Source organism: Hypomesus nipponensis, chromosome 11 (assembly GCF_054491055.1).
Source record: "Hypomesus nipponensis isolate SF chromosome 11, ASM5449105v1, whole genome shotgun sequence".
Taxonomy (NCBI): domain Eukaryota; kingdom Metazoa; phylum Chordata; class Actinopteri; order Osmeriformes; family Osmeridae; genus Hypomesus; species Hypomesus nipponensis.
In genome coordinates this window covers 6,670,001-6,682,282 of record NC_140371.1, presented here as the reverse complement: position 1 = coordinate 6,682,282, position 12,282 = coordinate 6,670,001, and the positions used below count along the sequence as shown (strand labels likewise).

Below are 12,282 nucleotides of genomic sequence, written 5' to 3'. Positions count from 1 at the left end.
TGTAAATGGAGGCTTTGACTCGTCCCCGTTGTTATGGTTACTTATTTGTATCAACGCGAATGTTTAATCGCGGAGATGATTTTTTTTATCGGAGTGAAAAGTTAGAGTGGGTTGTTGTCAGATAATTCAACTCATGGAACGTCTCTCGTCCAATCAGAAACAGCTATTTCAGTCGAAAAAAAACAATTATTTTATAACACCCTATAATGGACACCCCTCAGGATTGAGTATTCACCCAGACCATGGTATAAAATCACTTAATAATACTTAATGCAATTATATAATTCAAAATTATGACATTGGTTGAAAACAAATTATACATTATAATAATGTAATTGCGACAATTACATGCAGCCCACAATATAGCGAGGTAGCTGACTTCACCACTGGCAAATTTGACTTTCATCACCCTTAACAGTGCGTGTCCACTGCAGCGACGCGATGCGAGCGACAACAAGTTTTCCATTCATTTTCTATGGAGTCAGGCGAATCGCTTGCGTGGTGCATTGTGGGTAGCGACGCGACGCGATTCAAGCGATTCGAGTTGAGATTTTCTCAACTTTATGCTAATGAGGAGCGATTTTCGCTAGCGATGGCCAATCGGAGTGTTTTCTTGTTTCTCGTAACGTAGAAACCATGGTAAACATTTCTAGCTTTCTAGGTTTCAAACTGGAGGAGAAACTAATTGTTTGTGTGGCTGCTTACCCAGTCCTGTACGATACATATCTGTATTCGTACAGAGATGTTAATACAAAAAAACGATGCATGGCGCAAGGTTTGCCGAAGTTGTGGGTGCTTGTACTTTCAAATTCAGTTTAGTCACATTACGTAACTTCGTTCTGTCCTAACTAGTTAGCTAGCCGGGCTGAAACTCCCTATCGTATCGGCAGATTAGCAGAGATTGAGGAATATAGAGTAAAACGTTTTTTTTACATATGTCAACGTGTATGTCTACAGTATTAAACAGTTTTATATTTTGTAAACAAGTTGTATTTTGATCGATGTTGCAACTACGTAAACCCAAGTCTGCACACTTGGCCATGACAACTACAACAGTGACTTTAGAGAACTACATTCTACATTAATCTGTTTGAAACGCCCCCGAGCGTGGTGAACTGTGGGAAGGCAAGCGATGGCAAGCGATTCGCGTCGCTGCAGTGGACACGCACTGTTAGTGTCCTAGCTACAGATCTGTTGCTGCTGGTGAGTGCTTTCTGCACAGCTTTCTGTTTCTGCTGCTGCAATTCTCTAAACCTCTCTTACTCATTAAACGTCGCCCTCAAATAAACACTGCACCAAAAATGATGAACTACTTATTAACTGAGAGAGGTCAGGCCGGGAAATGTTTCATATTATAAATAGAAAACATGTTGTTTTGGTCAGCTCTCAAGTCTTTTCACGGTGTGTTTCAGGTGTTGCCTAGCAACCAATTACTTTTGATAGAAAGCATACACAGTGCCGCCCGCCGCTAGCCATTTTGGTGCCCTACGCATAATTCCTTTATGATGCCCCCCCCCCCCCCCCCCACCACCACCACAGCTGCCCTGTCAATGCATCCACATTCTGTGTTTGATATGATGCTGGTTACGGAGTTAATGCGAGCTCGCAAAAATATTTGTCTCTTAATTTTTCAGCCCCACCCTTACGTTCTTAGCATGGTTTTTCAAATTAATTATAAACATTTAAAACTGAAAGCATGCAGCCAAGGAGCTCTCCACCTTTATTACTCATTTAAAAACTATTTGATCAATCGAATATAAAAGTATCATAGAATGTACAGTAAAGTAACATCTAGCTGGCGTCAGTTATTTCAAATGCATAGATACATTTTAACAGTAAAATCTAAATTTAGTTTGCACCTAACATATTTGAGCGTGCTAAAATTAGCAATAACGTCAGCTAGTTCGAGGTGTATGCATAGGCTAACTATAAGTTAGCAGCATATTTCCCGTATTTAACAATAATTAAACATGGACTTACCTGAAAGTGATGCACGGGCATCATCTTGCAGTTTATTTATTTTTCTGCCACTGACTCCTGTTGTCTTTTTGAGGCAATTTTCGAAAAGTTTACCTAGCCTACTGTAAGTTTGTCAGGCCACTGAGATAGAAAAGGGCACCCATGGCGAGCTTGGAAAGTTGAGTGTGTATTTGTTTTTTGTGGGGTGGGGGTGGGGGGGGCACCATCGTAACGTTTTTTGAGCAATTATATATATCTGTTGTTTTACCTGTTTTGTGATAAACATGCCTAAAAGGTGCGTAATATTTATATAGGCCTACTGAAATAATATCGGCATTATAATTATAATACTATGATGATTTTTCAGTTGGCAAATTTTTGGTGCCCCCTCAGGACTTGGTGCCCTTTGTCGCTGTTAATGTCTTCATTATCATCTGGATAGTAAAACTATGACTCCTCGATATCGTTAATTTTGAAGATGACATCAGAGGGTAATAAGGATCCATATCAGACCGGTGAGGAGGTCAATACGCGGCTGGCATTAGCCAATCAGAACGCTCGTACTGTCGTTACCATATAATAACATTGTGTAATAAACGGCCCAGCGTTTATTTGAAGAAATACGCTATTTGTAAAAAAACACAAAAATTCACAAGTCTAATTTTGTGGATGTTTATATATGTTTATATATATATATATATATATAATTTATTATAGTTTGTGAGTGAATAAAACTCCCTCACAATTTAAGTTGTGTTCCATCTGAACTTGTTATATGAAAATGATCATCCATCATCCAAGTTTTTTAGTACACCCTTCTAATGTTATAAAACAAAAAAAAATAGATCGAACAATTTTGCGATTAATCATATGAAATAATGCGATTAATCACAATTACATATTTGGATCCACCATGGCACACGGCAACATAAAACTTTGTCTTACTTCACCACACTTCAGATAGAAGTGGTAATAGGTGTTTATGGTGAATCTGAGCACATGTTCCCGTAAAAAAGCAACACAGCTGTAGCAGCGTAGGAGACACAATTGGCTTTGGAGACAATTGCTGGCCGAGTCAACGCATACATTTGAATGCAGTAGCCAGTCCATACATTGAACATTTAACCACACGGTTTGTTAATATTACAGGTGAAATAGTGGTGGACTGAATAAAATAGCATGTTCAAAATTATATTTAGTATAAAAACATACTACGCTCAGGTAAGGTATATTTTGCTTAGGCCTATAAGCTTGTGGTTTTAATCATATTTGACATGATACAAAGTAAATATCAGTTTTTTGCCTATTTCAACTTGTAGTAGCAGTTACCCCCTACAGAATGCTTTTGATCACAGGATGATGATGATTAAGATGATGAAGAGACGTTGACTGCTGCCGCAGAGATTGATGAATAGAAACCTATGTATGGTAGCTACTGGTAGTTCTCTCCCCATGTACTTTTATTTACAGGCTTGTGTGGAATTTTCAGTTACACTAAATGATGAGAATAATGAATAGAAAACGATAGCACATTCTGATCCTGTTGAACAGAGTATAGATGCTGTACACATGTTAATTTAATGGCAGGTGAATTCTGCATGAGGAACTGTGGAATTTACTGTAATCTCATGTAGTCCCAGTTACCATTAAGGAGTTGTACAAACTGCATCTCATGAAGCAAGTGCCAAAAACTGACCAAGAGGTGGTGTACTTAGGGCAGAAAAATAAAGGCTGATCTTGAAATTGATTTGCTGGAACACCAGATAATGGAGGGTGCATGGTTCACAGGTGAATAATGTTAATTGTAGGAACAATAGAATATGTAAATATTCATTGTTGGATTTATATTTGTAGGCAATGAAGTTCTGAGTTTTTGTCCACGGCGTGTAACATTAGCGATGTAGGCCTAAGGGCTGAGGATGTTGCTAAAATAAACTATGGATTGTGACGTTAACTTGGGTATTCATCAGGGAAATAAAGCACATCGAATCGTGGTCTCATCTCCCGACGTATAACTAAGACTTATTTACTAAGTGAATTACATTTTGTTCGAGATTGGTCGGCCGAACCAGGGAAGAACACCCCACGTCTGGCAACTGTATCAGGCTCAGAAACTGGGAGGGGATAGTTAGAAATTCAGAGTTTGTTATGGAACACTTGCTAGCGAGCAGGTTAGGTTCACAGAGTCAGTTGACCAGATGTGTGCATGTGTGTGCTTACCAGCAATGGTATGAGAACCATCCTGCATCCTGATTATGCCACACTGTGCTTCTGTGGCCTCGGACCATGCCCACCTGTGTGCCTTTCTCCTTCTTCCAGAATATTCCGGTTGGTACGTCTGTGTTCATGGTGAATGCTACGGACCCGGACCAGGGCACAGGAGGCAGTGTCCTCTTCTCCTTCCAGCCCCCCTCTCCCTTCTTCGCCATTGATGGTGCACGTGGGACCATAACAGTCACCAGGGCCCTGGACTATGAGACTACCTCCGCCTACCAGCTCACCGTCAATGCCACGGTCTGTGTATATGCACACACACATACTCACAAACTACACACTCTGTGCCTTTTATACACACTTACACACACACACACTCACTCTCTAAAGTAGTGGTTCTCAACCCTGGTCCTCAGGTACCCCTGTCCTGCCTGTTTTAGATGAGTCCCTCGTCCAACACACTTGATTCAAATGAATGGTTGTTACCAGGCTTCTGCTGAGCTAGATAAAGGCCCATTCATTTGAATCAGGTGTGTTGGAAGAGGGAAACATCTAAAACATACAGGACAGGGGGTCCCTGAGGAACAGGGTTGAGAACCACTGAGTGGTACTTTGAGTAGTGACACCTGTCTGTCCTTGTGTTTGGCTGCTCTTAGGACCAGGACAAGAGGAGGCCCCTGTCCAGTCTGTCCAACCTGGCTATCACCATCACTGATGTCCAGGATATGAACCCCATCTTCACCAACCTGCCCTACAGCACAAACATCCAGGAGGACATGCCTCCAGTCAGTGCTCCTCTCACCTCCTCTCCTATCACCCTTCTCTTATCTCCTCTCCTCTTTGCTCCTCTCCTCTCACCTCCTCTCCTCCCTTTCCCGGTCATCTCCTCTCACCTTCTCTCCTCCCTTTCCCTGTAATCTCCGCTCTTCTTACCTCCTCTACTCTAGCTATTTTAACCTCATCCTCTTACCCCCGCTCATCTTACTTCCTCTCCTCTTACCTCCTCTCTTCCTACCCTCTGCACAGTTCTACCCCCGTCGCTATGGAGGCATTGTATCAGATTTATGCCTGGTCTCCACCCTGGTGAGGCCTCAGGCAAAGGTCACGCTGGCTAGGATTTTTATGGAAGCTCACAGGCTCCGATGCACATCCTATGCAGATTCATACGTTCACCATGTTACCATCCCATTAGAAGAACTGTGTGTGTGCAAATGCGTGTGTTTTGCGGGGGGGTTGTTGTCCATTGCTACATTGACTGTGTCTACTCTACCCTGTGTGTGCACCATTTCACTGGTTCTCTATGAGGCTACTGGACCAACCACTGATGCTTACACTAAATGGAAGGAATAACACACTGGGATCTTCAACTGTCCTTCACTTTTTGTCTGTCTGTGTCTATATCAGCAGTGTCAAAGTCATTTGACTTGGTGGCCACTTCTGATAGCACTTTAGTGTTGAGAGCCACCTAATGATGAGACAAAAGTGATAACCAATGAACAAGCATTTTACTTAAAGGGGTCATTGTCTGATTTTATAGGGTATCTCACACTATTCCTTATGGTCTCCTAATAGGGTCTGTAACATTGGTTGGGCTGAAAATGGCCCGGGTGCTATTCAATGCGGCCTGATGCACCCTGTGAAATAGCCCTGGCTAAAACAAGAGGTTTTCTCCCTTTTACGGTATGCTCATGAATATATAGATGAGCTGCGCGCTGATTGGTTACAGCCAAACATGCATTGTGAATTGTAGATTTACATGACAACACAGGTTATTTATTACAATGTTCATTTTTGGTGCAGCATGTAATCAAAAAAATACTGTATTCTATGCTAGCATGCTAACATGTCTTTAGACAAGCTTGCTAGTTCGGTACATTTAATGTTCTTAGCTAGTTTGAACAGTACGGTCTTCTATATCACCGATTAAGCAACGAGCAAATGTCAATGTTAGCTAGACTAGCTAGCTCTATCTCATCTGCTTTTTAGTAACGCTGATTTGCAAGGAACGCAAGAACAGCTAGATAGCGAAAACACCTAGACTGTATCCAATGTAAACTAGTTTAGCTCGCTAACACAACAGCACCTACCTCTCTCAGACTCCAGTTCTTTCAATAAATAATCTAGACAGCCGTTAGCAATAGGCTAGACTGCTCGTTTTCTGGCTATTTTTTCGTAAGCTTCCTTCTAATGCCGACTAACAGCTAGTCTAGCTTGAGTCATTTTCTAAGTAAGGTATGTTGATGTGTATTTGAAACGTATTTTGCATTCTACCTATGCTAGATACACGAGACAGTAGCATTGCTAATAACTGTTGGCGACAAAATCATACTTACAGCTTGCGTTTGTAATGAGCATATGGTCGGAACAGCACCTCTTTTTGGCAACAGCGGTTTAGCAAATCCTTCTTTAAATTGTCCAAGGTTTTCAAAATGTCTTTGGTGAAATGGTTCGAGCAAATGAATAATTGAGTGTCGAACTTCACAGGGATCTTCTCATAGAACATCATTTACATTACATTAACATTTATTCATTTAGCAGACGCTTTTATCCAAGGCGACTTCCAAGAGAGAGCTTTACAAAGTGATAATAACAACAAGATAGCCCCAAAAACATTGCGGGTAGCCAAAACATGTAGCACATATTGTGAACAACCAAAATAAATGTCAAAGGGAAGAACCATAAGAGCATGTAGTTAAACAAGTTACAATTAAACAACATGAATTGCTATAAGTGCAGGCGTACCTGTAGAAAAGCAAGCAACAGTAAAAAAAAAAATTACAGCGAGTACAACAATTTAAATCAATTACCACTAACCAACAAGAGCAACAAGTCTCTAAACAAGAGTCATTGTGATCCTTGAGGAAAACTAACATTGGGTCCAGCAAACCATTCCTAAGTACCGTTGTACTCCCGGAACAAGTGCGTCTTGAGCCTTTTCTTGAAGGTGGGGAGACAGTCTGTGTCTCTGATGGAGGTGGGGAGTTGATTCCACCACTGGGGGGCCAGACAGGAGAAGAGCTTGTGTTGGGACCAGGCGGTCTTGAGCGGTGGGACCACCAGGCGGTTGTCTGAAGAAGACTGTAAGTGGCGGTTGGGGGTGTAAGGCTGCAGGAGAGACTTGATGTAGTCGGGTGCAGTCCCGTTCACTGCTCGGAACGTCATTACCAGGGTCTTGATGGGTAGCCAGTGGAAAGAGATGAGGAGGTTAACATGGGAGTGTCTAGGTAGATTGTAGACCAGGCGGGCTGCTGCGTTCTGAATCCTCTGAAGAGGGCGGGTTGTGCATGCTGGGAGACCCGCGAGCAGCGAGTTGCAGTAGTCCAACTTGGAGAGGACAAGTGTTTGGACTAGCAGCTCCGGATATTGTAGAGGGTGAATCTACACGCCCGGGAGACTGCAGCAATGTGGGCTGTGAGGGAGAGCTCGTCATCCATGGTAACCCCAAGGTTCCTGGCAGAGGATGAAGGGGTCACCATCGCAGATCCCAGGGTGATTGAGAGATCGTGGGAGATGGAGGTACAGCTGTGTGTCGTCAGTGTAGCAGTGGTAGGAGAAGCCATGGGAGGTGATGATCGGTCCAAGTGAGGTGGTGTACAGAGAGAAGAGGAGGGGTCCAAGGATGGAGCCCTGTGGGACACCAGTGGAGAGCTGGCGAGGGCCTGACAGTTTCCCTCCCCAGGAGACCTGGTAGGATCTAACCGACAGGTAGGATGAGATCCACTGGAGTGCAGTACCAGTGATGCCCATTTCAGAAAGTCTGGAGAGCAGGATCTGGTGGTTAACTGTAGGGCTGCTACTAACAACATTTATTTTAATAATCGATTAATCTGTCGATTCTTTTTTCGATTAATCGATGAATCGGATCAAATAACAACAACTAAAAAGCATTAATTTCCAACCCTTTATTCAAAACCAAAACTGACAGTGCAAATCCACAGTGCAAATTTTTTTCAGAATGTGCAAAACACAGGCACACAATTTTGAAAAAGTTATAAATGTTAGCGTGGATTTAATGCTATTTTCCAAGATGAGCAACTTATTTGAGTTTGGTTTAAAACTTTATTGAAAATTGAAAGGTTGTGGGAGTATGCCAGACTTTATTAGAATAATCTGGTGTATATTTAAGATTTTGACACAGTTTTGAAAAAGATTAAGATTTGTGAGGGAGGATTAAGCTATTTTCAAAGATAAGTGATTTTCTATCATTTTATTTGAAACTTCATTGAAAAAGTAAAGGCTGTGGAAGTATACCAGACATTGTTAAGATACTCTGGTGTCTGTTTGAGGTTTATATTCCCAAAAATATTATAAAATCTACATTTGTCAAAATGGTATGGGTTGTTTTCACCCGGTCCCTAACGCGGTGCTGCAAAGTAGCGTCTTCCGAAGGTGAGACGAATGTCGAATATGAAACTAACTTCACCTCGGTCAATTAACACACTGTTTTGATGTATTGAGTGTGAAATGCTCCCACACTTTGGATGACTTGGGTCGTACTGATTTCTCTGCCTCCGCCATGTGTTTCAGAACAACGTTACTCAACAACGTCTCTCCGATGGCCTTTCCTCTACCTCCGCTCCGCTTTCAACTAAACTTTTTATTTATTTATATATATGTATCTCTGCGACATACTGAGTGGCGTAATAATCGCGCGACACAACGAATCGATAATGAAATTCGTTGCCAACGCTTTTAATAATCGATTCATTGTTGCAGCCCTAGTTAACTGTATCAAATGCTGCAGAATGGTCCAGCTGAATGATGACGGATGACCTTAAAGCCGCTCTGGCAGACTGGAGGGCAGTGGTGACTGACAGAGGGCAGTCTCTGTGGAGTGGCTAGTCTTCAAGCCCGATTGGTTGGGGTCAAGCAGGTTGTTCTGAGAGAGAAAGTTTGACAGTTGGTTAGATACAGCACGTTCAATTGTTTTTGAAAAGAAGGGTAACAGTGATACTGGTCTGTAGTTCTAGAGAACGGCAGGGTTAAGGGAGGGTTTTTTGAGTAGAGGGGTAACTCTGGCCTGTTTGAAGACGGAGGCGAAGGTGCCGGAGGTGAGACAGGAGTTTAGGACATGGAGAAGAAAGGTTATGATGGAGGGGGAGATTTGAAAGAGAGGGGAGGGGACAGGATCAAGGGGACAGGAGGTGGGGCGATGAGAGAGAATGAGTTCAGAGATCTCTGCCTCGGACAGGGAAGAAAAAGAGTTAAGACATTTAGTTGGGTCAGTCATGGAGGGTGAGAGGGTAGGAAAGGTGGGTTTAGGGAACCGACTGCTAATATCGGCAACTTTTTTCTCAAAGGAGGAGAAGTTGTCAGGGTGGAGGGGGGGGGGGGTTAAGAAGGGTGGAGAAGGTAGAGAAATGTTTGTGGGGGTTTGAAGCAGAGTTTATTTTGTTCAGAAAGTAGTGGGTTTTAGCACCAGTTATGTGAGAAGAGAAGGATTTAAGGAGGGAGTGGTACTTATCAAGGTCCAGACCGTCTTTGGACTTGCGCCATCTCTTCTCAGCTGCCCGAAGGGTGGACCGCTCTTCACGAATAACATCCGTAAGCCACGGGCAGGAGGGAGAAGATTGTGCAGGCCTGGTTGAAAGGGGACAGAGAGAGTCAAGTGATGCAGTTAAAGGGGTTAACAGGGTGTTGGTGGCAGTGTTAGTGGGGTGGGACGAGAACTCGTCGATGGGAGGGACGGAGGCTGTTACAATAGAGGATAAATGGGAGGGGGGTAGGGAGCGGAGGTTGCGCCAGAAAGTTACGAGGGCAGGGGAGGTAGGAGGAGTTGGAGGGAGAGAGACAGAAAATTGGATAAAGTAGTGATCAGAAATGTGCAATGGGGTTACAGAGGTTAAGTCAGTGATACAGTTACGTGTCAGGATGAAATCTAGCTGTTTGCCTGCCTTGTGGATCGCTGGTGTGCTCAGCAGCGTCAGATCGAAGGAGGTAAGGAGAGACAAGAAGTTGACGGCCTGCGTTCCTTCGGAGGTGGATGTTGAAGTCCCCAAGGATTATCAGCGGGGTTCCATCATCCGGGAGGACGCTGAGGAGCATGTCCAGCTCCTAGCTAGTGGTCCTGGTGGGCGATAAAGAACAATTAAGCATGCCCATCGAATGTTTGGTTCCTTGGGAAGACTATGAAAAGTGTCAGCATTCCCTGTACAGCCTTGAACACTGCATTTACAACCGTGGTGTATTTTCAATATCCTTGAAAAGCTTCCAAACTTTCTTCTTTGTAATTCCCGTTGAAGTACACAGAGCAGCGTGCATCTAAACTAGTGTCTGAGATCTAAATTTTGGGTACAGACAAAGGTACAGACCAGAGCCAAAAAAGGTGGAGCCTTTTGTGACGTCACAAATGTTGCTTTCTTGAAACCGACTGTTTTACAGCTACATTTTTTAATTGTGAGATTCTTATAGGAAAGAGGTGTCAATGGGACTTGAGGTTGACTGTATGTCCATTTTACCCACCGAACGTTGTGTCGTTATTCAACTATGACAAGGTAAACTCGGTTTTGCAGTCAATGACTCCTTTAAGCTCCACCACCAACCAATAGAAATGTGAGTTAATATTACTGTATATTATGTTGTTGGATACAAGTGGTCCACAGACTCAGTGAAAATTACGGACCTATAAAACATCATTCCTAAGGAAAGCTTTTCTGGCCCGTGGACCACATGTTTGGTCTATGTGTTTGTTTGTCTCTCTGCCTCCCTGACTGTCTTGTCTCAGCTCTCTCTCTCTCTCTCTCTCTCTCTCTCTCTCTCTCTCTCAGTTCAGTTCAGTTCAGTTCAGTATGCTTTATTGGCATGACAGTTCGGGTTGAGCAGTATTGCCAAAGCAGTCCCTATTGAAAGGACATTTTACAGTAATATATGTATCATAGCATTTACATTATAACAATAATAATATGGCAGTACACTATAACAGTAGCATAGTAAGAGTAACAGTAACACATAAATGCTTGTTAATATACAGACAGGTTTTAACAGTTGTACAGGGTTGGTTCACTGTCCCTCAGGTTGTGACATTGAGAGACATATCTAGCGGCAAGGCTTGCAGTCGGCCCTTCGCCCAGAGATATCCTTAATTTCTCGTTTAAATTAAGCTCTGCGTAGTTTTCAATTAATTCCTTACATTTTTCCAGATATTGATCTCTTATACTTCTATATTTGTAACATTTAAGTAGGAAATGTTTTTCTGTTTCAATTTCCCCTGATGTACAGTGTCCACAGATTCTGTACTCTTTAGGTAACCATGTTTTTTTATGTCTTCCTTTTTCGATTGCAAGGGTGTGGTCACTCATTCTGTATTTAGTGAGCAGCTGTCTCTGCTTTATGTCCTTAACAGTATATAGATATTCAGCCATTTCATATTTTCTATTTAGACCCCGATAGCAATCTAATTTGTTTTGTGTCTTGGTTTCTTTCTCCCAGTGTTCTACGTAGGAGTTTTTGTTTTCTGTTGTGATTAGTTTAATTCTGTTTGGTGTTAGTAAAGGTGAAGAAGGTGTACCAGGTGGTAACTGGTTTGTTAGTCTCATAACCAGCTGGCACAGGGGGCTACTCTCAGGGTTACCTTCATGGACTGCAAGGGCTTTAGATTGGAGGGTTTCCTCAGGACTGGATTTTAAATGGGTGTAAAATGTTAATGATCTTTTCTGGATTTCTAATGTTGAAGGGAATCGGCCTAATTCTGCACGACATGCATTTGTGGGGGTTTTTCTTTGGATATTTAATATATTTCGACAGAAATCAGCATGTAGAGTCTCTATTGGGTGTTTTTCCCAACTATTGAAGTCTAGATGGCTGAGTGGGCCCCATATCTCACTTCCGTAGAGAGCAATAGGCTTGATGATGCTGTCGAATATTTTACACCAAATATTAATTGGGATGGTTATTTTGTAGAATTTTTGTTTTATTGCATAGAAAGCTCTACGAGCTTTTTCTTTAAGTGCATTTACTGCCAAGCGGAAGCTACCAGAGGCTGTCATTTGTAGGCCTAGGTATGTATAACTCATTGTGTGTTCTATAGTTTTGTTTCCCAGTGTGAATATGTGCCTCTTTTCCTGACATTTGGGCTTTTTTTGTATGACCATGATTTTGGTCTTTTTTATA

At 42.4% G+C, this 12,282-nt stretch overlaps 1 protein-coding gene across 1 annotated transcript in view; it reads left to right on the top strand.

Moving 5' to 3' along the window:
- Window positions 1-12,282, top strand: part of LOC146267934 (cadherin-23-like) — a 128,625-nt gene that overhangs the window by 77,919 nt on the left and 38,424 nt on the right. The window contains exons 5-6 of the mRNA XM_084709413.1: window positions 4,279-4,473; window positions 4,830-4,958. Coding sequence (XP_084565539.1) covers window positions 4,279-4,473; window positions 4,830-4,958 — 324 coding nt within the window. The remainder of the gene's footprint in view (window positions 1-4,278; window positions 4,474-4,829; window positions 4,959-12,282) is intronic.